General features: G+C 45.6%; 2 protein-coding genes across 2 annotated transcripts in view; one reads left to right on the top strand and one right to left on the bottom strand.

The window, feature by feature from the left end:
- Positions 1-271: 271 nt before the first annotated feature.
- Positions 272-13002, top strand: LOC307161805 (neuromedin-U receptor 1-like; the record flags this gene model as incomplete). Its single annotated transcript, XM_079876749.1, has 2 exons — positions 272-1133; positions 12716-13002. 2 exons carry the CDS (start codon positions 272-274, stop codon positions 13000-13002), a joined length of 1149 nt encoding a protein of 382 aa, XP_079732875.1.
- Positions 13003-13188: 186 nt separating this feature from the next.
- Positions 13189-27103, bottom strand: part of LOC307162215 (uncharacterized protein) — a 31995-nt gene continuing 18080 nt past the window's right edge. The window contains exons 8-10 of the mRNA XM_079877420.1: positions 24244-24355; positions 17807-17954; positions 13189-13300 (exon numbers count right to left, since the gene is read on the bottom strand). Coding sequence (XP_079733546.1) covers positions 13273-13300; positions 17807-17954; positions 24244-24355 — 288 coding nt within the window. The 3' untranslated portion in view covers positions 13189-13272. The remainder of the gene's footprint in view (positions 13301-17806; positions 17955-24243; positions 24356-27103) is intronic.

Raw genomic sequence — 27103 nt, 5'->3', positions numbered from 1 at the left:
TGGTTCATTGCAAACTGCTGAAAGTCTGTAAATGTTGCCAATAAACCTGATTTGCAATGGGGGTTGAATAATTTTGATTACAACTATTATATTTAATAATATATAATTAATAATGTATTAATACCTTTAATAATTTAATAAGGTAATGACTTTTAAAAAATCTTACTTGAACTGTATAAGTAATTGATATAGTATAGAATAATAATTAAAACCCCTTTAACCCTGTCTGTCTTTGTTGTAACCTCTGCAGGTGATTTCCTCCTGGTAACCAATGATCCAGTTCAACTGCTCCTCTCCAGACTCCCTCTACACGGCTGTGAATGCATCATGGTGCTCCGCCAAAGAGGAAGAATGTCAAAACATAACAGTGAACCAGTCAGACCTCTGTCTGAGCCTCGCCGCTTACCAGGAGAAGTACCTCGGCCCTTGCCGTTCACCCTTCTTCCTGCCCATGTGTGTCACCTACCTGTTCATCTTCCTAGTTGGCGTGCTGGGCAACAGTCTGACTTGTATTGTCATTCCCTGTCACCGTGTTATGCGCACAACAACAAACTACTACCTGTTCAGCTTGGCCATTTCTGACCTCCTCGTGCTGCTGCTCGGCCTCCCTCTGGAGCTTTACGATCTCTGGAGCAACTACCCTTTTCTGTTTGGCGTTGCTGGCTGCTACTTCAAAACCTGCCTGTTTGAGACGGTCTGCTTTGCCTCTGTGCTCAACGTGACTGCTTTGAGTGCTGAGCGCTACAGAGCAGTGGTGCATCCCCTGCAAGCCAAACACACGGCCACGCATGCTCATGCCAAGCGCGTTATCCTCGTGTTGTGGGCCGTCTCTCTGTTGTGTGCCTTGCCCAATACCAGTCTGCATGGCGTGGAGACGTTAAGGCCCCGTTTTGGACTCACTTTCCCAGATTCGGGGGTGTGTACCGTGGTGCATGATAGATGGATCTACAACTTGCTGGTCCAAGTGACAGCGCTGCTGTTCTTCGTGCTGCCAATGCTGACCATCACTGTGCTGTATGTGCTGATCGGCCTGCAGCTGCATCGGGAAAGGGAGTGTTTCGATTCTAAGATTGGGCTCAATCAGGATGGGGTGAATCAGAGGGCACGTCATCGGCAAGTCACAAAAATGCTCTGTGAGTCCCGTTCCAGTGCTTACCTCTGCTGTTGGTATCTGTATGCCAGTAACAGTTAGATTCAACACGAAACAGCATTCACAGTTTTCATAATGTGACATGTTTCCAAATGAAAAAGGATATTCATTCTGAAACAAAATCTAAGGAACTTTAATTAGGATTTTATATATTTGGGCTTGACTGGATGATGAAAAGTTGGGATGAAGTAGGAAAGGATTGAAAAGTACAGAGTAAAAAGTGTAAACTTGTAATTGTTACCTTGAGGGAGATACTTATGTACCTCATATAACTCAATTACGTTTGTTGGTATAATCACTTATTCTCAACCTGGAGGCCAGGGCCCACAAGGGGGCATCAGAAAACTTCCACAGGGCATCAGGATGAACTAAAATGATGTAAAATAAGACTAAACAAACATTAAAATAAGCTAAAGCCATGGTATTTGTTATTTTAATTTAGTTCAAAAACTATTTTGAGGAACCAGAGTTCCCACAGTATTGGAAAACCTTAATGTATAAGGTAGCATTAGTTTTAAAAGTGTGATTTCTAGACCTGAAAAAGTCAGTTACACTGTGAAAATTTATATCAGTAATTTATCACAACATTACATTGCTTTAACTCATCAAAATAAGTTAAGCAATTTTCAACTTTTTTTTTTTACACAAGATTCAACAAATTTTTTTAAAGTCAGTTAAATGTAATTTAAGTTGAAATGACTTTTTTTTTTACAGTGTAAATTAATAAAATCTTATAGCACCATGTGTCACATCCACCGTCTGTCTTCCTCATCTGTCTCTGCACTACACTCCCCAGAATCCTCCTTGGCGCACACCTGCTGCACTCACTCTCCTCTAAGTAGTATCACCGTCACCTGGATCCCATTACCAGCTCACCTTTATATGCAGCACTCAGTCACTCACTCTTTGTCTGGTCTCGTCGATACACATCTATTCATGACTCACAGACTCTCTACTTCACCTACCGGCATACTTACCGTCGATCCCGATCTTCTTCAGCCTGTCTTCAGTCCATCTTCAGAGAATCTTCATCATCTGCATCTGCAAGAGAAAGAGAGACTTTGTTATCATTCAGTTAAGCTTCATCCAATTATCTACTTCCTGTGTACTCACCTTTCAAGCTGTTTCCGATCCATTCTGCTATTAAAATATCAAACTTACCATCTTGCCTGCTTCGTTTGTACGAAACCTGACAGAAGACCAGACCATAATGCAGAGCCCCACGGAAACTACTAACCTTTTCCAGAATGGTCGATCTCTTGAGGAATATGCAGAGTTTTATTTGGATCTCTATCAGGATGTGAGCTGGGAGGAGGAGGATCTTAAATTGCACTTTTGGGGTGGACTAGAGGATCCTCTCACCCAGATACTACTGCTTGACGATATCCACCGGACATTTATGGAATTCGTTGATCGCACGCTATGGGTGTGCGGTTCCTCTCTGTCCGTGGGAATCGTCCAGCCAGATCTCCACATCCAATCCGAGCTATCCGATCCAGAGCCTGAGCCATCCGATTCAGAGCCAGCCATCTTCACCACGCCACCCTTCATCATCCGGAAGTCAGCCGAGCCTTCAGCGATCTTCCTCCTCTCATTGGCCCTGACGAGCCAGAGCCAGTCGCCTGCCCGCCTGAGCCAGAGCCAGAGCCAGTCGCCTGCCCGCCTGAGCCAGAGCCAGAGCCAGTCGCCTGCCCGCCTGAGCCAGAGCCAGTCGCCTGCCCGCCTGAGCCAGAGCCAGTCGCCTGCCCGCCTGAGCCAGAGCCAGTCGCCTGCCCGCCTGAGCCAGAGCCAGTCGCCTGCCCGCCTGAGCCAGAGCCAGTCGCCTGCCCGCCTGAGCCAGAGCCAGTCGCCTGCCCGCCTGAGCCAGAGCCAGTCGCCTGCCCGCCAGAGCCAGTCGCCTGCCCGCCTGAGCCAGAGCCAGTCGCCTGCCCGCCAGAGCCAGTCGCCTGCCCGCCTGAGCCAGAGCCAGTCGCCTGCCCGCCTGAGCCAGAGCCAGTCGCCTGCCCGCCTGAGCCAGAGCCAGTCGCCTGCCCGCCTGAGCCAGAGCCAGTCGCCTGCCCGCCTGAGCCAGAGCCAGTCGCCTGCCCGCCTGAGCCAGAGCCAGTCGCCTGCCCGCCTGAGCCAGAGCCAGTCGCCTGCCCGCCTGAGCCAGAGCCAGTCGCCTGCCCGCCTGAGCCAGAGCCAGTCGCCTGTCCGCCTGAGCCAGAGCCAGTCGCCTGCCCGCCTGAGCCAGAGCCAGTCGCCTGCCCGCCTGAGCCAGAGCCAGTCGCCTGCCCGCCTGAGCCAGTCAGCGTTGTTCTCCCAGAGCCAGAGTTTTCAAAGCCCTCTTCATCGCTGGTCCCGTCCAGCACAAAGCCCTCATTGCTGGTCCCGCCCAGCCCAGAGCCCTCTTCGCCGCTGGTCCCGCCCAGCCCAGAGCCCTCTTCGCCGCTGGTCCCGCCCAGCCCAGAGCCCTCTTCGCCGCTGGTCCCGCCCAGCCCAGAGCCCTCTTCGCCGCTGGTCCCGCCCAGCCCAGAGCCCTCTTCGTCGCTGGTCCCGCCCAGCCCAGAGCCCTCTTCACCGCTGGTCCCGCCCAGCCCAGAGCCCTCTTCGCCGCTGGTCCCGCCCAGCCCAGAGCCCTCTTCGCCGCTGGTCCCGCCCAGCCCAGAGCCCTCTTCACCGCTGGTCCCGCCCGTCCCAGAGCCCTCATCGCTGGCCGTCCCAGAGCCCTCATCGCTGGCCGTCCCAGAGCCCTCATCGCTGGCCGTCCCAGAGCCCTCATCGCTGGCCGTCCCAGAGCCCTCATCGCTGCCCGTCCCAGAGCCCTCATCGCTGGCGTCCATTCATGACTCACAGACTCTCTACTTCACCTACCGGCATACTTACCGTCGATCCCGATCTTCTTCAGCCTGTCTTCAGTCCATCTTCAGAGAATCTTCATCATCTGCATCTGCAAGAGAAAGAGACTTTGTTATTCAGTTAAGCTTCATCCAATTATCTACTTCCTGTGTACTCACCTTTCAAGCTGTTTCCGATCCATTCTGCTATTAAAATATCAAACTTACCATCTTGCCTGCTTCGTTTGTACAAAACCTGACACCATGGGCATTTTCATACATTTTACATGCAGTGTTCTAGATATGCCAAGCTCTAAAATATTTGATTGTCAATTTTAAGCAATAAAAAAGAATTATCCTCCATCCTTATAATATTTTAATATAGCTGTTGGCCTTTGAGTCAAAAATGTTGTGAACCACTGTAACCAATTCAGTAAATTTAGTTAAATGATATTTTCTTGACTTTGAATAAATTCAGTTCATTTATATATTATCACATGAAGCACCTTTTGGTTAACATTAAAGTGTCCTTGGTGACATCATCCCAAAAAAAAAAAAACTTTTTCAGAGGCTGAGCAAGTATTACATTTTGGTTAAATATTAGAAAGACAAACATTTATTTTCTTTGGAATACTTTGCAGCGATGAAATAATCACAATAAGACCAGGAATAATCACAATAAGACCAGGAATATGTATTAGGAAGGTTACAAGGGTCAATTTTTAAGCCACTTTTAACACTGGGTTGAGGAACATTTATACACTTGAATTTGGGTTAGATAATATAGCGTGTCAAGACGCATCATGCAAGGTTTGACGTAAATAAGTTAAAAAGTCTTTTCACGCAGTTGCTTTTGACCTATTTACGTAGCACATATTTTCCTTTAAAATATTTAAAGTAAATTTATTTTGCAGGTTTATCACACATTCTTGTCCAGTCAATGTTATTGTAACGAGGAGTCAGTATCGTGAGGATCCATATGCAGCTTTATTAAAACAGAATGCAAGTCAAACAGGCAGAGTTCAATCACGGGCTTCAAACACAATGTAGATAAGGCAGAATCAAAGTCAGAGTTCAGGCTGAAGATCAGGGCAGGCGGCAAACACACAGGATAATCAAATGACAAGGCAGATGGAATCAGAATAGGCAGGCGGCAAAGAATCAGAGTCCAGTAAACAGTCCAGGTCATACACGGGAAATCACACACGGAATAAATGCTCAGAAATGTTTGCATGGCAAGACAAGACTTCGCAATGAGGAAGCTGGGAGAACAGTTTAAATAGTTGAGTCAATGGAAAACACCTGTGAGTCAAATCAGCCACAGGTACGGGGTATATGGGAAATGAAGTCCAAAGAGTTAGTACTCAGGTGATGATGACCTCTGGTGGTGAGCGGAGGGAGCCACAGAGGCTGAATTCGTGACAGAGCCCCTCCCCTGTGAGTGGCTCCTGACGCGAGGAGGCAAACGACGCCGGGGTCTTCCTCGAGGTCTTGGGGCAGGTTTGTCCGGGTGGTCTCTGTGGAAATCAGTAGTGAGTGAAGGGTCTAGAACATCATCAGCATTGATCCAGGACCTCTCCTCTGGACCGTATCCCTCCCAGTCCACGAGGTACTGGAGGAACCTGCCCCGACGACGAGAGTCTAGGATTTCATGGACCCGGTAAGCCTCCTGGCCATCGATGATGATGGGAGGAGCTCTCTGGTCACCAGCCTCATCTAGGACCTCCTCTCCTCTCGGACCACCAGCGGGCTTGAGCAAGGAGACATGAAAAGTGGGTGAGATACGGTAATGGTCAGGTAAGGCTAATCTAAATGAAACTGGAGTGATTTGTCTAATAATTTTGAAAGGACCCACGTACCTGGGACTGAGCTTCTTGCAGGGTAACCGGAGCCGTATGTCACGGGTGGACAACCAAACCCATTGCCCTGGTTGGTAGTTGGGATTGGTTCGCCGATGACGATTGGCCTGTTCTCTGGTGCGATGAACTGCTCTTTGTAGATGGACATGAGCATTGTTCCACGTCTCCTCACTGCGTTGTAACCATGAGTTAATTGCAGGTAAGTCTGAGGGTTCTCCAGACCACGGAAACAATGGGGGTTGGAAGCCTAGGATGCATTGGAAGGGGGTGAGACCTGTAGATGGCTTGCAGAGTGAATTTTGAGCATACTCGGCCCATAGCAGATAGTGACTCCAGTCGGACTGATTCTTCTGGCAATATGAGCGAAGGAAGCGGGTGAGTTCCTGATTTAATCTTTCCACTTGACCGTTGGCTTCAGGATGGTATCCGGAGGTTAGGCTGACATTAATGTTCAGTAGCTGACAGAAAGCGGACCAGACTCGGGAGGTGAACTGTGGACCCCGATCAGAGACTACATCCTCCGGTAGACCATAGAATCTAAAGACATTATTGCAGAGAACTTCAGCAGTTTCCAGGGCAGTGGGGAGTTTGGGAAGAGGTATCAGTCTGCAGGCTTTAGAGAAACGATCAATTACCGTGAGAATGGTAGTGTGGCCCTGAGAAAGTGGTAGGTCAGTCACGAAGTCAATGGCGATGTGTGACCATGGTCTTCGTGGAATGGGTAATGGATGAAGAAGGCCGGCAGGTAATTGACGTGGAGATTTCGAAGTATTGCAGATGGTGCAATTCTGAATGAACGTGATGGTGTCCGTTCGTATAGAAGACCACCAGAACTTATTGTTGAGGAGTTGTACTGTAGCCGTTATACCTGGATGACCGGAACTAGGGTTATTGTGTACCATTTGCATTACTCTCTGTCTTAGGGCCTGTGGAACGTACGTGAGGTTGGGTGGGGTTTCAGCCGGTGGTGGCTCGATGACCTGGGCTTCTGCGATTTCGGTTAGTATGTCCCACTGCACAGGTGCGAGAATGATAGTTGATGGAATGATGGGTTCTTGATCTGGCGATAGGAGGTCCGACTCATGAAGTCGAGAGAGGGCATCCGCCTTGGTATTTTGAGAGCCTGGACGATAAGTAACTCTGAAATCAAATCTGGTGAAAAAGAGCGACCATCTGGCTTGTCGATGGTTGAGTCGTTTGGCTGATTTCAGATACTCTAAGTTACGATGATCAGTGAGAACAGTGAACGGATGTTTAGCCCCCTCCAGCCAGTGACGCCACTCCTCGAATGCTGCCTTCATTGCGAGAAGTTCGCGGTTGCCAACGTCATAATTCTGCTCGGTAGAGTTCAATTTACGGGAGAAGAACGCACAGGGGAAAAGTTTGGGAGGTTCACCCTGGCGTTGTGAAAGCACTGCCCCAATGCCTGTGCTGGAAGCATCTACTTCCACTATGAATTCACGTTCGGGATCGGGATGGTGCAGGATGGGAGCGGTCGTGAATTTCTCTCTTAGTGAACGGAACGCTGCTATAGCTGCTGAAGACCAGGTTAGACGTTGGGTTCCCTTTTTGATCATGGATGTCATAGGGGCAGCGATACTGCTGAAGTTACGGATGAACCGCCGATAGAAATTGGCAAATCCTAAGAAGCGTTGTAGTTCCTTGAGAGTGGTAGGTTGGGACCAGTGAACTACCGCCTGTACCTTCCTCTCGTCCATGGCGACCCCTCCAGAGCTAATCACATACCCGAGAAAGGAGATGGTCTCTTGGTGGAACTCGCACTTCTCTGCCTTGGCGTACAGTTGGTGTTGAATGAGACGTTTCAGGACTGCTCTGACGTGTTTAACATGCTCCTCATAAGTTTCGGAGTAAATCAGGATGTCATCAATGTAAACAATTACCCCTTGGTTCAGCATGTCTCTGAAAACGTCGTTAATGAAAGCCTGAAACACGGAAGGACTATTGGACAGGCCGAACGGCATAACAAGATATTCGTAGTGCCCCGTCGTGGTGGAGAATGCAGTCTTCCACTCGTCCCCTTCACGAATGCGAATGAGATTATAGGCACAACGAAGGTCCAGTTTGGTGAAATATCTTGCTTGTCTGAGTTGTTCAAGAGCAGCAGGGACGAGTGGTAGAGGATAACGGAACTTGGTTGTGATGTCGTTGAGAGATCGATAGTCGATACAGGGACGAAGACCTCCATCTCTCTTCTTGACGAAGAAGAAGCCTGCTGATGCGGGTGACGTGGAAGGACGGATGAAACCTTTGGCGAGTTCCTCCTGAATGTAGGATCTCATAGCCTCTGCTTCGGGTTGTGACAGCGGAAAAACTCTGCCCTTGGGAGGTTGTGATCCTGGGAGGAGATCTATGGCACAGTCACTGGCTCTGTGAGGAGGTAAGTGGGATGCTTTCACCTTGCTGAACGCCTCGGCTAGATCCTGATAGACACTGGGAAGTGGATCTGTTAAAGAAGTCTCGCTCCTCTTCTTGACGGGCATGTTGTGAAGACAGTTGTGAAGACAGAAGTCTGACCATTGAGTGATTTGTCTCTTAGTCCATGAGATAGAGGGGTTGTGCAGCTCCAGCCATGGAAGACCGAGGATGATGGGATTTTGTGGTGATTGAAAGACAAACAGACGGATGGTTTCAGTGTGGAGGACTCCGGTGCTCAACTGCAGATCTTCAGTGGTGAATTTGATACAACCGGAGCCCAGAGGTCGGCCATCTAGCGCTGCGACTGCCAAGGGAGAGTCATAGGGAACAAGGGGAATATTATTATTTTTCACGAAAGACATATCGATGAAGTTCCTGCAGCCCCCGAGTCAATCAATGCTACTGTCTCAATGACCCTCCCATTTATCTCCAGAGAGACTGAAATCTCTAAACTAGTAGTGGATTTGGGAATTGAACTCACCACAGTGGGATTGCGGGGTGGACGAGTAGGGCAGGTTGCTCTTAGGTGTCCCGGTAATCCGCAGTACAAACATAAGCTCTGTCGAATGCGTCTCTCTCTCTCCTCCTCGCTGATGCGTGTTAAGCCAATTTGCATGGGTTCTACGTCTGAGTTAACTGTTGAAAGTGTCATGGGAGAAGTGGGCAGACGGTTGGTGCGACGAGATCGAAGGAGATTGTCGATCTTGATGGACAGCTCGATGAATTGCTCCAGTGATTTTCCCTCGTCGCGACAGGCAAGTTCAGACTGCAACTCCATAGACAAGCCTTTACGGTAGTGGAGCTTGAGAGGATCGTCTGGCCACCCTGTCTGAGCTGCGAGAGTGCGAAATGATAGAGCATAATCCGCCGCCGAACCCCTTCCTTGCTGGAGAGATAGCAATTGCTCACTCGCTTCCTTTCCTCCAGCGGAGTGCTCAAACACCTCTTTGAAGCGTTGAATAAAAGCTCTAAATGAAGGGAAGGTTGGTCTATCCTCACTCCATACTGCAGTAGCCCAATCCAACGCTCTCCCCGTGAGAAGTGAACACACAAATGCGATGCGGTTCTCATCTGCAGGGTACAACATGGGTTGTTGATTGACAAACATAGAACATTGAAGTAAGAATCCCTTACATCTTTCTGGAGATCCATCAAATTTTTCTGGGAAGGCGAGACGAGGGCTGGAGGTGTTGGGAATAGCATGTGCTTGAGGTGGAGTGGGGGGTGGAGCAGGATCGCTGGGTACTTGAAGACGAAGTGTTTGTAATGCCTTTACCAGTTCTTCAGTAATCGAGGTCAATCGGTTGAGCTGCTGCTGGTGTGTGGCCAGGACCGATGCTTGAGCAGTGACCTCGGTGGTGAAGTGGTAGAATGCTGCTGGATCGAGATCTGGCGAAGTCTTCTGTAACGAGGAGTCAGTATCGTGAGGATCCATATGCAGCTTTATTAAAACAGAATGCAAGTCAAACAGGCAGAGTTCAATCACGGGCTTCAAACACAATGTAGATAAGGCAGAATCAAAGTCAGAGTTCAGGCTGAAGATCAGGGCAGGCGGCAAACACACAGGATAATCAAATGACAAGGCAGATGGAATCAGAATAGGCAGGCGGCAAAGAATCAGAGTCCAGTAAACAGTCCAGGTCATACACGGGAAATCACACACGGAATAAATGCTCAGAAATGTTTGCATGGCAAGACAAGACTTCGCAATGAGGAAGCTGGGAGAACAGTTTAAATAGTTGAGTCAATGGAAAACACCTGTGAGTCAAATCAGCCACAGGTACGGGGTATATGGGAAATGAAGTCCAAAGAGTTAGTACTCAGGTGATGATGACCTCTGGTGGTGAGCGGAGGGAGCCACAGAGGCTGAATTCGTGACAGTTATTCAGTGTTGGGGGTAACTCATTACAAGTAATCAGATTACTTTTTTTCCCAAGTAACTAATAAAGTAACGTTAATTTTAAAATATCTTTTTCAAATAAGTAATGCAAGTTTGTTTTCCCATTTATTGACTGACAGCTCTTCTGAGAGAAAATCATGAGTAAGATGCAGAGGTGTTGTGTGTAAACATTGAGTTATATGTCAATGTCAGAATATTACGCAAATCTGTAACATAAATAACACAGATATATAGCCTACTTTATGTATTTAATCTCACTTTATTACCCAATGTCTGTGCTGTTGACCTTCAATGAACCAACGCAACCATATAGACAAAAATGACTTCAGTTAAACATCACATTTGTTTAATTTTTTGTGAATCAGGAGTGTTTGATTAGGGAGACAAGAAAACGTGCAGTGTTGGGGGTCCTTCAGGAGCAGGGCTGAAGAACACTGCTGTAAAGCCTAAACAATCTCTGTTACTGTAATCTCCTATTATCACTGTAAAGCTGCTGTGAAACAATATACAGTACTGTGAAAAGCACTGGCACTTTTAGTGTTAAAATGCTGTAAAGTGAGAATGCTTTCAAAAATAAAATCACAAATTGAATTTATTTGTTTTTATTGCTGAAGTAAGAGTGTTGAACTTCTGCGTGAGAAAAGGTAACGCAAAAGTGTAACATTACTTTCCATAAAAAGTAGCAAAAATGTTTTAGGAAGAAACACAATTTTGTAACACATTACCTTTGAAAGTAACTTTCCACAACACTGATGTTATTGATATTGTATGAAAAAAGAATGTTAACCAAGGGTTTACAAATCACAAAATTCATCAGTGTTGGCAGTGAAAGACTGTTAATAAGAAAGTTCCAGATTTCATTATTCAAACTGAAAAACTCAAGTATTCTTTTCTAAATTTTTTTTTTTTTTTAAAGAAAGAAATAGTCAAATCCTGCTCTTTTAGTCATGGCACATTCTTGTCCTGTGCGTAGGGTTTTACAGTTGAGGAAACCTCATGGACCTTTGTTGAGAATAATTTGTCCTGATAAACAGAAAATACTCATCTGTGCTTTATCAGCCTCTTGTCATGTTATTGTAAATACAAAGGGGATCTGATTTAGGAATAGCGTCAGTCTACATCTGGCTTATTGTAATGGCTGGTCAGCACTTACTCTGTGTGGCCATCCTCAAAAAATGCTGATACTTTGATTCTGAGATACAAACAAAATACTCCAGATCTGGTCAAGAACATAAATACTGTCAGTAGCACAGACGCGTGCCAAGAGTAACAGTTTGTTTTAGAGATTTAAACACATTCTAAGTGTATCTGGACACTTCAAATGTGTGAATGACATTGCTTTATAGATGACAGTAGTGTGCAAACAATGAAATTTTCTCAGAACTAACGTCACTTTCCGTATTAACTGGTGTTTTGGTGATTTTTAGTGGATGTATGAACTCAATTCTCCTCAAGTAAATACTACAGAAAAAAAGCACGAATTTTAAAAACAAAGTCAATTCTACACTAGTACTCAATTGAAGCTTGTAGAAATTAAAGCATACATATTTGTATAAAATAAAAAAATTAAATTTGTAAAACCTACTCAACTTTCTGATACTGGTGTTCCCATCATGCACTGGGGCATGAATAATTAATGATGTTGCATTTTTCACAGTTTTCCAGGTGTTTTTTCAGTTGCTACTCAAAATGACACATTCATACTCAAAAATGATCCAACGAAAGTTACCGTTATTGTGTATTGAGTACCAATTATTGAGGTCTCTGTGTTCGGGTGGGTACCACATTACTTCTATTAGATGTGTTGTCTATACTCTACACAATATCTACAGTATATTTTGGATGTTCTAAGTAAACATACACTGTAAACGCATACTAAATGCACTGTTAAATTGTTTGAGTAAAATGTACTGGAACAGAATTTTGCAAAGTAAACTTCAAATAAGTAGAAAATGAAATTACTCAAACTTTAACTGGTCAAGTTAAAGTTACTTATTTTTTGTGTTAATTTAACTTAACTCAGTTAAGTAGATTTTACTTAATTCCATAATGTGAAATTTACTTCAAAATTCGAGTGTCCTGCAGAGTTTATCTCCAACCCTAATCAAACACACCTGAAGCAACCAATTAAGGTCTTCAGGATCACATGAAAATTAAAGGCAGGTGTGTTTGATTAGGGTTGGAGATGAACTGTGCAGGACAGTCGATCGGCAGGAGCAGGATTGGGCACCCCTGCTGTAGATCAACTGGAATGGGCCAATCATAGATTTAGTAGAAGGGAAGATTGATATTCCATTCTTTATTTACACTTTAGTTTAGGGTCCAATTCTCACTATTCAATCTCACATTATGGAATTAAATTAAATTTGCACGTGCAAAAACATGCAAAAGAAAAATAAGTAAATGTAATTTTTTTTCCGGGCAGGTAAAGTTCATGCATTATCTAACATGATCCACTAGCGATTGAGAGCCACATTATAATATAATGTAATATAATTTAAATATAATAATAATTTATAATACTTAATGCGTTCTCTGTTTTAATATCTCACAGGTGCATTGGTGATTGTGTTTGGAATCTGCTGGGCTCCTTTTCACATTGATCGTGTCATGTGGAGCTACATTAATGACTGGACTGCAGAGAACCACCATGTCTTTGAGTATGTGCATCTTCTCTCTGGTGTCTTCTTCTACTTGAGTTCAGTGGTCAATCCCATCCTCTATAACCTCATGTCTTCACGCTTCAGAGAAATGTTCCGTGAGGTGGTGTGTCAAAAAGACCATCGTCAGCTCTCAATAAGTAAAGCCACATCACGTAGTGTTGTTTCTGTCAGTAGTTAATATGGGGGACATTGTGTTACTTTTGATTTATGACATATGTTTATGACAGGAGGATATGTCCAAATATGGGGGTTTTATGATGCCCCTATGGTATGTGAAATTTGACCCATGTGTGGTTCCGGGGGTTTATGGGTGTGTGTGTTATGACTGCAATCTGCTTGGTGTGACAAGGAAGTGAATGCTTTTCCAGGGATGTTTTTATTATTGGTGGATAATATCCACAGATTGGTGAAATTATGAACATGAAGAAATCTGTCATGGATTTGTTTTTCAGATGATGATGCAGCATCCATAATGTCTGTGGGAGAAAAAAAAAATGGGGTGAATGAAATTAGGAAATAGCATTGACAAATTAAAAACATGTAACAGATATATGAAATAAGATGAAATTTATGCTGGTTGTCAGCATTCTGAACGGGCGCTTCATCAGCACTTGTTCAGGTGTCTGAGATCTAGGATGGGCCGGAGGCTGCCACCCTTCTTCGGAACGACAGCTCCCTTTTCCAACAGTTTGAGCACCTCGGAACAGTGCTTGTGTGTAGGGGTGCGTACTTCATAGTGGGCATGTAACCTACATATGACACAGACAGAAAAAAACTCTTTTTGTGCTTTATTTGCGTCGGCGTAAAACCGGCGTCTGTTTGCAGGTGAGCGTGTTTTGTAACCGGCCCATTGACTGCAACATCGACATTTCCAGCCACCTGAGAAGAGGGGCCTGGGGAATGTGGAACATCTTATGTTTGCAGGGGAGCATATATTGCTGGGATTACATGGGAGGCGGGGTCAAAGTTGAGCCCGACCGCCAAAGAGAGTGAGTCACGCGGGGGCGGGGGGCGGCGCGAGCTTGTTCACTTTGGTGAAAAGATTCAGAACAGCCGAGATTCGAACTCGGGTCTCTAGCACGAAAGTCTCAGATTCCACCACTGAGCCACAGAAGAATAAAGTCTGTCTCTGTAAAAAGCGAGTCACGCGGGGGCAGGGCCGGCGTGGACTCATATGTTTAAACGCTCATAAATACTCAACCCCTGCCATGTGAATGGGAGGGCGTGAGGGGCGGGTTCGCTTTCTGTACGTAAGAAAGCTGGCCGCGAGCTCAGAGAACAGCATATTTTTTTCTGCCACCAGAGCTGGGATTTGAACAACGAAATTTGAACGAAAAAACCTTAGAATTCGCCACTGAGCCACAGGGGAAATGACAGGCTTTCAGTTATAGTGAGCACAGAAGAGAGCGTCATGTTTTGTGTCGTCGTTTATTTGCAGGTGTGCATGTTTTATAACAGGCTCATTTGCTGCAATATTGACATTTCCAGCCGCCGAACTAAAGAGGGGACTGGGATATGTGTGAGAAATAGAGGTTGGTCCGACCTCAGCGGGACTAAAACACTCTCTTTCCTCCTTTCGCCGGTAAGTGACGCAGATTTGAAAACTCACTCAGTGTCCGTCTAGGTCAGGGGTGCCCAACCCTGCTCCTGCCGATCGACTGTCCTGCACAGTTCATCTCCAACCCTAATCAAACACACCTGCCTTTAATTTTCATGTGATCCTGAAGACCTTAATTGGTTGCTTCAGGTGTGTTTGATTAGGGTTGGAGATAAACTCTGCAGGACACTCGATAGGCAGGATCAGGGTTGGGCACCCCTGGTCTAGGTCATGCAGAGAGCTCGAGAGGGCTCTGCGTGACGCGAGGGCGGGGTAGCTTTCTTGCTACCTAAGCTTTTTTCTAGCTTTCTTGCTGCTAAAGAGAGCTAGCCGCGGGCGCTGAACATTGCTCGTGACCGTCCGCTCTGACATCCTTTGTGCGCGGCGCAGTTTTACGCGGCTCAAGAAAAGGGAGAGAGAGCGGGAAGCGAGGTCATCATCGGTGAAATCAGCCAGTTGAGCCCGCAGGGTGGGGAGATCCATCTTGTCACACTCGGGGCAGCCACCCTTAGCGAGTGCAGCTTTCGCATGGTAACGGCCCAGACGCGCAGGAAGCGCAGAGGAAGTGACGGTCTCCACCGATTCGAGGCATTTGCAACAGCGCCTCAAATTTGCTCTTTTAGAAAAAGTGTGACGCAATGGCGAACACACTAATGCGTATAATATGGCAAGCCAAGTGGTTTAGAATTACGCTATAGATTAATCGCATTTACAGCCAAACTAGTCAAATACGGCGTTTTAAACCGCATTTGACGGCGCAAAATACACCGTTGTAATTACAAACGGCGTAAAAAACACGCGAAATACGTAAATGACGCCGTATTCGACGGCGTTTTAGTGTGCATGGAAAGCGCCGCTTTTTACGCCGTTCATCTCGCCATATAACGCCGTAAGAAACGCCGTTTTGGTTGCACAGAGCGCGTGTTATATTACGGCGTTTTGCTTATAGTATAATGAGACACGCACACTGATTTCCACAGCCGGTAAGTTTGAACTGTTCTCTCCCAATCAATGATGAACTGAGTCAGACCAGACGAATTCAGCACGGATCATTTAATCCAATTCTATCTTATGCTCATAAGGAGTTATTAAACAAGGAAAATAATCCAGGTCGTATTGGCTTAACTCGGTACATTTCCATCTAAGTGCTGAATAACACAAAATATCGATTTAACCGATAGAATGCCCTATGAATTTGTGTGTTTTAAATATTTGAAAAATATCAGACGAATGTATTTTTTGCCATTTCTAAAAAATGTGGCAGGTTGGTTGGTACGCATAAGCTTCTCCTTTCAGAATTAAAGAGTGTTCCAATTTTTGTACTTAAATCGTGTTTTATTCATATTACATTGATTATTCATTAAATAACATTATTACATTTCATATATCCAATATATTTTTGTAAAATGAAGATTAAAATATTTTGCCCTTTCGATCGTCCAGTTCATAGTGAAATACACGACTCGGAAAAAAAAAGAGTCAACCGTTTGTGGGTATAGAAGTTCAGCCTGAGTACAAAGCCGTTTTTTAAATCCGAATTTTGAAATAATTTCCGTAATTTGAAAAGATTAAACATAAGGTGCAAGGGGAGCAAACTCAGCAAAGGACAATAAATAAAAATAATTCTTTCCCACATTTGAGTCATTATTGTAATATTTGTGTCATTATTGTGGCCTAATATTGTGTCCCAGACCGGCATTAAATAATTTGTGAATATTTGTAAATATTAGTGGCTTGAAAGAGTTGGAAAATTGACAGTTCTGTCGATGTTTTGCCCAGGCAGGGTTAGTTAAGTAAAACTAAAACTATTAAAAAACATTTATGCTAATCGAAATAAATATAACTAGCCTATTAGTTGAAAAACTTAAACTAAACGGAAATTAGAAATGTTTTCTTTTAGGGGCCTATCAACAAACTGGATTCATTTCGGGTTTTTTTTTTTTCCTGCGACCTTCAACCAACGCGATCATTCTCCATTCATTAACCGACAAGATTATGTTAAATTAAAATTAAATTAGAATGAACAAGTGTCTGTGACTGTGAGTGTGACCCATTCAAAATACCCCAAAAATTTTTTCCAGGGGTTTAGTTCTAGCTTGTTTAGTTTTAGTTGCCGCAGCACAGCCAATGACCGCTCTTGCCATTCATCTGTGTATGCTGTGCAGCTGCACTGTGTTTTAAAATTTGGCTTCAATATTCTCGAGAAAAGGAGTTTTCCCATAGCCTAAGCTACTTATGCAATAGGAGAGACCTCTCGAAAGGGAACTTGATGCGTTGGCTTCTTATGGAACTATTTTCGTGTGTGTGTGTGTCACACAGACGATAGATTCACAGACATGCGAGCCAGTAACGCACTGCATTCTCTTTTGTGTCTTGTCGTGCTTGAATGGTTTAAAAGCATTTGAATAAGAGTGTAAACATTATGTAACACTAGCTAAAGGATGATGGGAAAAATTGGATGCTGTGTTAATTGCATGTAATATATTAACACGTTAAACTGAAAATTAAATGCATGCGTTAACACATTAATTTTGACAACCCTAATAAATTTTTTTTTTTTAAATAGAATAAAATATTTAAAATATATACCCTCTTTATGTTTGGAGATTCAATGTGAAATGATGTATTACAAAATAAAAAATATATTACAAATTTTAAAGTTAGGTGTGATTAATCACAGAAAAATGTTCAACAAAACAGTCTCAGTAGCTAACATACCTTTGTATTGACATGTGAACACACACTAGCAGTTAGGGATATGCAAAACTACTATTTTAAATAAACATGGGTTATCTGAATGGCCAATCGATTAGTCAGCCTTAAGGAACCACTTAACAATTGACCGTTCGCAAAGACCCACCCCCTTTAGTTACTGTTGCTTTGACTGACAAGCCACGCCGCTCTCACGACACACCATGTTCCAACTCTTTAATGTGTCTGACAGATCGCTGTAGAGCCTCAGTTAAAGCTGCTCGTGAACCTTCTAGTTAATTTACAGCATCAAATAAACATGAATGAACATAAGAAGGAATGTTGTTTGTTGTGGAAAGACGTCAGTACACACCATTTTTCAAGTTCAAATCCTCCAACGTTAATCTACTAACTCTCCTGACTGCTTTATCGGACAAAAATGACGGATTCGTCGGATGGCGGATTATGATTGATCAGATCGCCTGTCAATCAAACTCCCTGCAAAGGGTCAATTGGGGTCTATCAGAGCCAGATTAGATGCTTTTTTAAGTAGGGTATTCAGACTGGACATGTTATTGTGCTCAGAAATAATTGGCTAATATTTGCTATTTTTATATTTAGCTGATTCACAGAAATCGAGCACACATTTCGAATGTATGCATATATGTTTTTGTATTTATTCAGTCACACCCACCTGTTGTCACTGGACTGGGACTCCTTCACTGGTTTTGCAGGGGCTTTCTCTTTCTTCTTCAAGTACTCTTTCAGCGTTTCAGCCCGGTCTAAATATTCGGCACATTTGGCCCGGATACTTTGTTTGGCCTTATCACCCTGTGCTTCATCTTTGTAAAAAAATAAAATTAAAATAAAAAGAGTTAAAGATATAAAAAGCCTTCCCTGTTGTGATGTATTCTGCTTAACATACTGATAAATTAGAATGTGTAACTATAAAGTAACAATCAAACTATTACAGTCTGGACACAAACAAATAATATGACAGGAATAATATAGTTTCCCTTACGAGAACGTTCTCTCGTACTGCGTTGCAAACGCTTATGGGAAAACTCCTTTTCTCGAGAATATTGAAGCCTTTATTTTAAAACGCATTTGCTACAGCACAGGCGAGAGCATCAGACCCACGTGAGTGAGCTGATAGGCTGTGCTGTGGGCAACTGCACGAACCAATGGCGGATAGACAGAAGCGCGCGAGCCAATCAGGGCGCTTGGCGCTCTGTCACTGTCAAGCGCGCGAAACTACACGTGACCATAACATATAAATACAGATAGAATCCGCCATTTGACAGATTTAATCTCCTTCAGCTCGACTCACCTCGTCGCTGATTTTCTCCGGTCGTAAGAAGCCCTCGTCGTGGAAAAGCCGTCCACCGGAACAGCTTCGCATCCCGGCATCTCGCCAGCTGAGCGTTTCCCTGTGGCATCCGACGAAAAATTATATCCTTTTCATTGCATATTTATCTAAAAGAGCAAACCGCTGTTTTCACAGCGCGGCATAATGCCTCTCTCCATCTGTGAGAGCTGCGGGGTCTCCCTGCATGCATCCGACGGACACACCCAGTGTGCGGCCTGCCTCGGCCCTGAGCACGCCGAGGCAGCGCTCATGAAAGGCGGCTGCCAATTCTGCGACGGGATGCCTGTCTCCGTTCTCCGTTCAAGGCTGTCTTCGACGGTGACCGATTCCGCCCACCTTCCGTCTTCGGCGCCCCACGAGCCCCGTAGGAAGAAGCGGCGCGATCAGAGGCGTCCTGAGCGCGGTGAGTTTAGCGAGTGCACGCCGGGCCTTTCTCCTCGTGCCTCGCCCACGCCTTCTTCGCCTGTCCTGTTCTCTCGGAGCGAGCAGCGCCCCTCGTCTGAAGCGGCTGGACTCGTCTCTTTCGGCGCATCTCCGGATGACGTCGATGACGCACTTTCTATGGCGGCATCTGAGAGCGAGGATTGGTCGGGCTCCGCGGACCCCGCCCCCCCCTCTCAGCTAGAGTTTTCTGATACTCGAGCGAGCATTGACGCCGAACTTCTCCGTGTCATGTCTCGCGCTGTTGACGAGTTGGGACTCGATTGGCTTTCTCCAGCTGAGCCCGCCAGAAGCCGCCTCGATGAATGGTACCTGCCGGGGCGCCAGCAGGCCCCTCGTCAGCGCGCCGCTCCATTTATGCCTGAGGTTCACGAAGAGCTCACAAAATGCTGGCGCGCGCCCTTTTCAGCGCGAACGCGCTCATCTGCCTCTTCTACGCTCTCCACTGTTGACGGCGCTGAAGAGAAAGGATATGTGTCTCTCCCCCCACTGGAGGAAGCGGTCGCTGCACACTTATGCCCCCCCACTGCAGGTAGTTGGAGGTCTAAGACGGTGCACCCTTCTAAGCCGTGCAGAACTACTTCGGCCATTGCCAGCCGCGCATACGCTGCCGCCGGTCAAGCCGCCTCTGCACTTCACGCCATGGCGACGCTTCAAGCCTTCCAGGCCAAACTTCTCCGTTCCATGGATGAGTCAGGCCCGGACCCAGACACATTTTAAGACCTCAGGAGTGCCACGGATCTGGCACTGAGGGCCACGAAGACCACCGCTCAAGCCCTGGGCCGCAATATGGCCAGCCTAGTGGTAATGAAGCGCCACCTCTGGCTAAACTTAACCGAGATCAGGGACGCGGATAAAACTGCCTTCCTCGACTCGCCCGTCACAGCCTCAGGTCTCTTCGGCCCATCTGTCAGCGGCTTCGCCGATCGCTTCACTGAAGCTCAGAAGGCTTCCAGCGCCATGAGACACTTTCTACCAAAGCGCTCCAGCTCAGTCCAACGGCGCCCCAAGAGCACGCCGCGACCTGAGAAAGTGGTGTCCCAGGTCCTCCAGCCCCGCCCAGCGGCTGAGACCAGTAAGCACATGAAGCCAGCGAAACGGTTCCCGTTCCCTAAGCGCCAGGGCCCGCGGCCGAAGCTGACGCTCGATCACGAGCCCAAGAAGCCGTCCTAACCGGCACAAAGAGGGGTCACTGTCCCGCTGCGGCCGGACCAGCCCCAAAAATCGCTCGACTACTGCTCACGGCTCCCTCTTCAGTTCAGGCGGCTGCAGCAGTTCTAAATGCAGTTCATGGGCCCGTCACATGTCACGCACCCCTGCAAACAAACGCTGTTTTAACAGCGACCCACACAAAGCACAAATCGAGCATAATTTCTCACATGCATACATGTCAGTCCGAGCCCCCCACTCTGGGTGTTCCAGATATGATAATGCCTCTAGCTCTGCGGGCTCTAGCTTGGCAAGCTATCCCCGGAGTTTCAGTATGGGTGATGAACATCATAAAGCATGGTTACTCGCTTCAGTTCGCCCGCAGACCACCGCGTTTTCGCGCGGTTATACAAACCACGGTAAGGGGCACATTGAGTCATGTCCTCCGCACCGAAGTGTTAAGTCTGCTGGCGAAAGGGGCCATCGAGAAGATCCCCCCTTCTCTGAGCGAGTCAGGTTTTTACAGCCGATACTTTCTTGTTCCAAAGAAAGACGGCGGCCTGAGACCCATTTTAGATCTCAGACATCTGAACAAGGCTCTCATGTCACGGCCGTTCAGAATGCTCACGACCAGACATATCCTGGCGCAGATTCGCCCAGGCGACTGGTTTTTCTCAGTAGATCTGAAAGACGCTTACTTTCACATTCAAGTGAACCCCCACCACAGGCCATTCTTGAGATTCGCCTTCGAGGGGCAGACATACCAGTACACAGTTCTTCCATTTGGACTGGCACTAGCGCCTCGTACATTCACGAAGTGCATGGATGCAGCTCTCTCCCCCCTGAGACAGCGGGGAATGCGCATCCTAAACTACCTCGACGACTGGCTCATACTGACCCAGTCAGAGGCGGAGTCACATACTCACAAAGCCTGGCTCCTCAGCCATCTAGAATGTCTAGGGCTCAGGGTCAATGTTGCAAAGAGTGTTCTGTTGCCCAGCCAACGTATCACGTTCCTGGGAACAGTTCTCGACTCCGTACTTATGAGAGCATGGCCCACACCGGCCCGTGCTCTAACGATTCAGCAGCTCACGGCATCGTTCATAGAGGGCTCTCTTGTACCCCTCAGAACGTTTCAGAGGATCCTTGGCCTGATGGCCTCTGCATCATCAGTACTCCAACTAGGCCTACTGCGTATGCGTCCTCTTCAGCTGTGGCTGGCTCCTCTGGTGCCACCCCACGCCTGGCATTCAGGCCACTTGATTATCAAGGTGGACCAGCGCTGTGTTCAAGCCCTGGCCCCTTGGAAAAACGCCAGCTGGTACCAGCAGGGCGTAAGCATGGGGGTAGTTTCAGAGAGGAGGATGATTTCAACAGACGCCTCCAACTCCGGTTGGGGAGCTCTGTACGAGGGCAGGCCTGCCTCCGGCCTCTGGTCGAGCTCGGAGAAACGCCTACACATAAACTGCCTCGAAATGAGAGCAGTTTTTCTAGCCCTAAAAACATTCCTCCCATACCTGGCGGGACACCACGTGTTGGTACGGACGGACATGTCGGTGGTCTCTTACATAAATCGCCAGGGCGGCCTCAGGTCCCGCAACCTGTTTGCCATAGCCTCACAGCTCTTGCTATGGGCTCACACCAATCTGCGCTCGCTCAGGGCAGCTCACGTGCCAGGCACGTTGAATACAGGAGCAGACATGCTCTCTCGGGGCAGAGTTCCCCCAGAGGAATGGTCTCTCCACCCTCAGACAGTTCTCCTACTCTGGGAGGTCTTCGGGAAGGCAGAAGTAGATCTTTTCGCCTCAGAAGACAACTGTCAATGCCCAATCTTTTTCTCAAAGAGCAGGGATGCGTTGGCCCACGACTGGCCCAACCTTCCTCTCTATGCGTTCCCCCCGGTCTCGATGCTCCCTCAGGTCATCGAACGGATCAGGAACACGAAAAGCGCAGTGCTATTATAGTAGCTCCTCTCTGGCGGACCCAGGTTTGGTTCCCAGAGTTGATGCAGCTGTCTGTAGCAGACCCGTGGCCAATCCCAGTGAGGCGCGACCTCCTGACTCAGGCCAACAGGACAATCTGGCATCCCCGTCCCGACTTATGGGCCCTACATGTATGGCCACTCAACGGGTACCCCAGAACCTCCCAGAGGGCGTCCTGAATACTATAAAGGAAGCTAGAGCTCCGTCTACCAGACGCCTCTATCTCAGTAAATGGTCAGTGTTTTCCAGCTGGTGTTTAGCTCGAGACCTCGACCCATACACTTGTGAAGTACCAAGAGTACTGTCTTTTCTACAGGAGATGTTGGACGCGGGTCGCTCCCCCTCCACTCTCAAAGTGTACGTGGCAGCCATTGCTGCTTTTCACGTATTGGAAGCCGGGGCCTCCTTAGGAAAAAGCGACCTTATAGTTCGCTTCCTCAGGGGCGCCAGGAGGCTTAACCCGCCTCGGCCACCGTCTGTTCCGGCCTGGGACCTCTCCTTGGTCCTGCGGGCTCTTAAGGGACCTCCCTTTGAACCACTTCAGTCAGCTGATCCTAAGTCTCTCTCTCTGAAAACCGCCCTGCTTCTAGCACTGGCGTCAGTAAAGAGAATAGGGGATTTACAGGCGCTGTCTACCAGCGCTTCCTGTCTGGAGTTTGGTCCTAATGACTCCAAGGTCATTCTTAGGCCAAGACATGGATATGTTCCTAAGGTGCTCTCAACTCCGTTCAGAGCCCAGGTTATTTCTCTGTCAGCTCTCCCCTCCTCCGAGGAGGATAGCGATTCTCTCATGCTTTGCCCAGTCAGAGCTTTGAGAATTTATCTGGAGCGTTCGGCCTCTTTCAGACAGTCTGAACAGCTCTTTGTGTGTTTCGGGGGCCGATCCAAGGGCCTCCCGGTCACTAAAACCACACTGTCCAGATGGATAGTTGACGCCATTGCCCTGGCTTACACCTCACTGGGCCTCTCTTGTCCCATAGGTGTTAGAGCTCATTCCACGAGAGGTGTTGCCTCTTCGTGGGCTTGGTCAAGTGGTATTCCCATTGAAGACATTTGTGCGGCGGCCGGCTGGTCCGCTCCGTCCACATTTGTGAGATTCTATAATCTGGATGTCCCTGCTCTGCAGACATGCGTTCTTTCTGTCTAGACTCTGGCTCTGTGGATCCAGACTAGTTTTGAACCATGGTCACTTGGGTATTCCCATCTATAGCATATGTGCGGCGGCCGGATATCCGCTCCGTCCACATTGTTGAATTATAGCTTTAATGCCCTTGCTTTGTAGCTACAGTTCTTCTGTCTAGACACTGGCTCTGTGACCCAGTCTAGTTGATATTGAACACACGGTTTTCACCTTGTGGACTAAGTGACTGGCTTTGGCCAGATCCGATGAATTATAACTTTAATGTCCCTGCTTTGCAGTTACAGTCTTTTCAGTCTAGACTCTGGCTCTGCGGACCCAGACTAGTTTGATATTAAACACACGGCTATCACCTTGTGGGTTAAATGACTGGCTCTGGCCAGTCTTTATTACGGATAATTGATGGGCCCGATGTTCGGTCTCTTTTTATCCTGGCTATTCTGTACTTCCCGGAACTCTGGTGAGTCAGAGCGGCCAAAAGATTAATAGCACGGCGTTTTAAATGGAAACGTTCCCATAAGCGTTTGCAACGCAGTACGAGAGAACGTTCTCGTAAGGGAACGTACTGGTTACTTTCGTAACCTCGGTTCCCTTAGAGATAAGGGAACGAGTACTGCGTTGCCTTGCTGTGCTATTTTTCTTATGGCAGGTTTGTCGCTTCAGTCGATTATACCTGTCAAATGGCGGATTCTATCTGTATTTATATGTTATGGTCACGTGTAGTTTCGCGCGCTTGACAGTGACAGAGCGCCAAGCGCCCTGATTGGCTCGCGCGCTTCTGTCTATCCGCCATTGGTTCGTGCAGTTGCCCACAGCACAGCCTATCAGCTCACTCACGTGGGTCTGATGCTCTCGCCTGTGCTGTAGCAAATGCGTTTTAAAATAAAGGCTTCAATATTCTCGAGAAAAGGAGTTTTCCCATAAGCGTTTGCAACGCAGTACTCGTTCCCTTATCTCTAAGGGAACCGAGGTTACGAAAGTAACCAGTACGTTTTCCAAAGCTAAAATCATTCTTCTTGATGGATGATATTTAATTTCTGCTGCATACTTACATTTGACAACATGTAGGAAATATTGAACTGCATGCTGATATAAACGCAGGGCCTCTTCATAGTTTTCGGCCTTATCCTCCTGAGATGCCTTACTGGCCAGATCTATAGCTTTCTGTGTGGGAAATATCATAGCATTGTTTCAGAATGGGTTTGAGGGGAAAAATGCAATGTGGCTGTGTAGTACCTCTGAAGAAGTAGTACAAAAAGATTAAAGAAGAATAAAGAAGGATAAAATAAAAGAGAGCGCTGCTGCAGTGATTGCTTCTTTAACAGTGTATTGATTCTGAATGACAAATAATAAAAACATACATGTATAACAAATGCTCAGTACATTACATTATCAGTGCATATATCACTTTTCTTACAAAGTAATGACTAGCTGTAAATAAGTAAATTCAAGCATGTCTCATCCCACTAGAAACATTTACAACTGACACAGTGACACTTGTTCTGTACAAAGAGAAAACACATTTTCAGACTAAATATTTACCTGGACCCACTAAATGACAGTATGAAATTGATGACAACAATGCAGCTGAGATATCAATTACATGCTCATGTCTAACTAATGTTCACTCCATCGTGTCCAATGTATTTACTACAATAAAGTCACTTACAAGATTGATGAAAACTATGGAAATGCATAACTTAACTCAATTCACAGACATGAAGGAGTTAATTACCCAAATGTGCACGTTTCAAATAACTCATAAAACTGAAACAACATCATAAACTCTTATATATTCAAACAACGTTGACATAAATGACTCTCTCTCTCGTATAACGCGCTGATCGCGAGGCATCCATGCTAACCATGTGCTCAGAAATGCTAACACATGACACACTATCACTAAACTAAAATAAACTACTTTCAATCCGTACAACTCATCAGTGTTGCATTAAACAATGTTACTACTCAAGACCGAAATTTTTAAGTTACCTGAAGAAGAAGTACAAAAAGATTAAAGAAGAATAAAGAAGGATAAAATAAAAGAGAGCGCTGCTGCAGTGATTGCTTCTTTAACAGTGTATTGATTCTGAATGAAGCGTATCACGGGCGCGCGCCACATACCGAAGTGTGCGATGACGTCACCACGCTGGTATGCCAAATGAAAATAATTAAATGGATTAATGCACATAACTCTCTTACTCATTTCGTTTACCTAAAGCACACATAAACATTCAAACAATATTAGCAATATGTAAGGAATAATTGACGACAGGCCGTTGAATTATTTGAAAAATAATGCACACCCGAGGTGGTAATGCGGTCACGACGCGAAGCGGAGTGGCCGTTACACCGCGGTGTGCATTATTTTTCTAACAATTCAACGGCCTGAAGTCAATTATTCCGCTTATACTACAGTTACCACACCTCGAAACATTGTTCAGATTATGTATTTCAAGACGTTTGTAAAGTTGTTGTCATTAAAACGCTCTTGTATGTAGGACTAATTTCTTACGCATGTAATACCATATGCCTCTATTGCTAATTCCAAAACGTCATTTTAGAGTTAGTAACGGAGGTTTGAGCCACTGATAGCAGACTAATGATGGGACACATGACTAGCTGACACATATGTGACTGTTTTCATCGCAGCATATTTTAAACACCGACTTTGAACACAGACTGGACGCGCTGAACACGCGTTTGGGCATGATCAGTCATCAAATTACATTCATAACCGGCCTTAAAGTGTGTCCTCGGTTCGGCTTTATGCAGTTATTAGAGAGAGATGTTGCAATAATGAGACAGAAAAGCATGTGCGTCAATATTATTTATTTATTTATTAATTCAATTCGTTATAATTAATTTGTTCATTCTTTTTTATATTATTGACAGATGACAGTAGACTAGCCAAATAAATGAAACACAAAGCCATTTTAACAAGTAGGCCTATCAATAATTATTTATTTGTTATATATTATCTGCAATAATAATCCGTGCTGCAGGACTATCCATTTATTTAGCCTATATTCAGTTTAATTTTCTATTGATTATAGATAGCCTAGGACTATATCATTTATTTATTAAAATTAAACTGCATGTTTCCATTGATTGTGAAGCTAGTGATTGAAAATTGCAGATCAAGCGCATGGGGCTGCATGTTTTTTCTTGTTACAGTTAACTACGCGAAGTGATAATATGCAACTGTAATGCGGTCAAGACCTGCCTGGAACTACTTTAGCTGTGCGTTTCCCTGAAAATAATGCACACCTTAGAACGCTCTTCAACCAATCAGATTCAAGCATTCAACAGCCCTGTAGTATAACAAGAAAATAACATTGAACAATTCTATAATGCATTTGAAGAAATTAATAAACATATAAATCACTATATCACAGCTGTTAATTAATTAACGCAGTTTTATTGTCTTAAAATTAAATGTATGGAGGATTTCAATTATGGTTATATGAAAGCACATAAATTAGACACTTCAGCAAACCCTCATTCTCAAACCAAAATGATGGATGTGGCATCAGTCCTCCAAGAAAAACTATAATGCTTAGGAATTCACCAGAAATATGAGTCTAAAATTAATAGGCGTATTCATAAACACAAAACTAAATTTAGATCTAAACTTCACACTAGACATGGTCAAACCCAACCGTATCGTTAGCTCATCTGATCTTAACCTGACTTATTAATGTTCAAAATGCCATTTATAATCTCACGTACAATCAGTTAGGCCTGATTACGAACTTAACAGGTTTGTTAGTATATAAATTTAACAAGTTAAAGAAAACATGATGGGTGCTAGTAAGAGATGAGCGATCATTTCGCCATGTTTACTACAAAATCATTGCTTTCAAATGTATGAATTTACAAATCATTCAAGACTCAGTATTTATCTTAATT

Source organism: Squalius cephalus (genome assembly GCF_949319135.1).
Source record: "Squalius cephalus genome assembly, chromosome: 7".
Classification (NCBI taxonomy): Eukaryota; Metazoa; Chordata; class Actinopteri; order Cypriniformes; family Leuciscidae; genus Squalius; species Squalius cephalus.
Note: the sequence above shows the minus strand (reverse complement) of the source record. Positions and strands in the feature narration are given on the sequence as shown.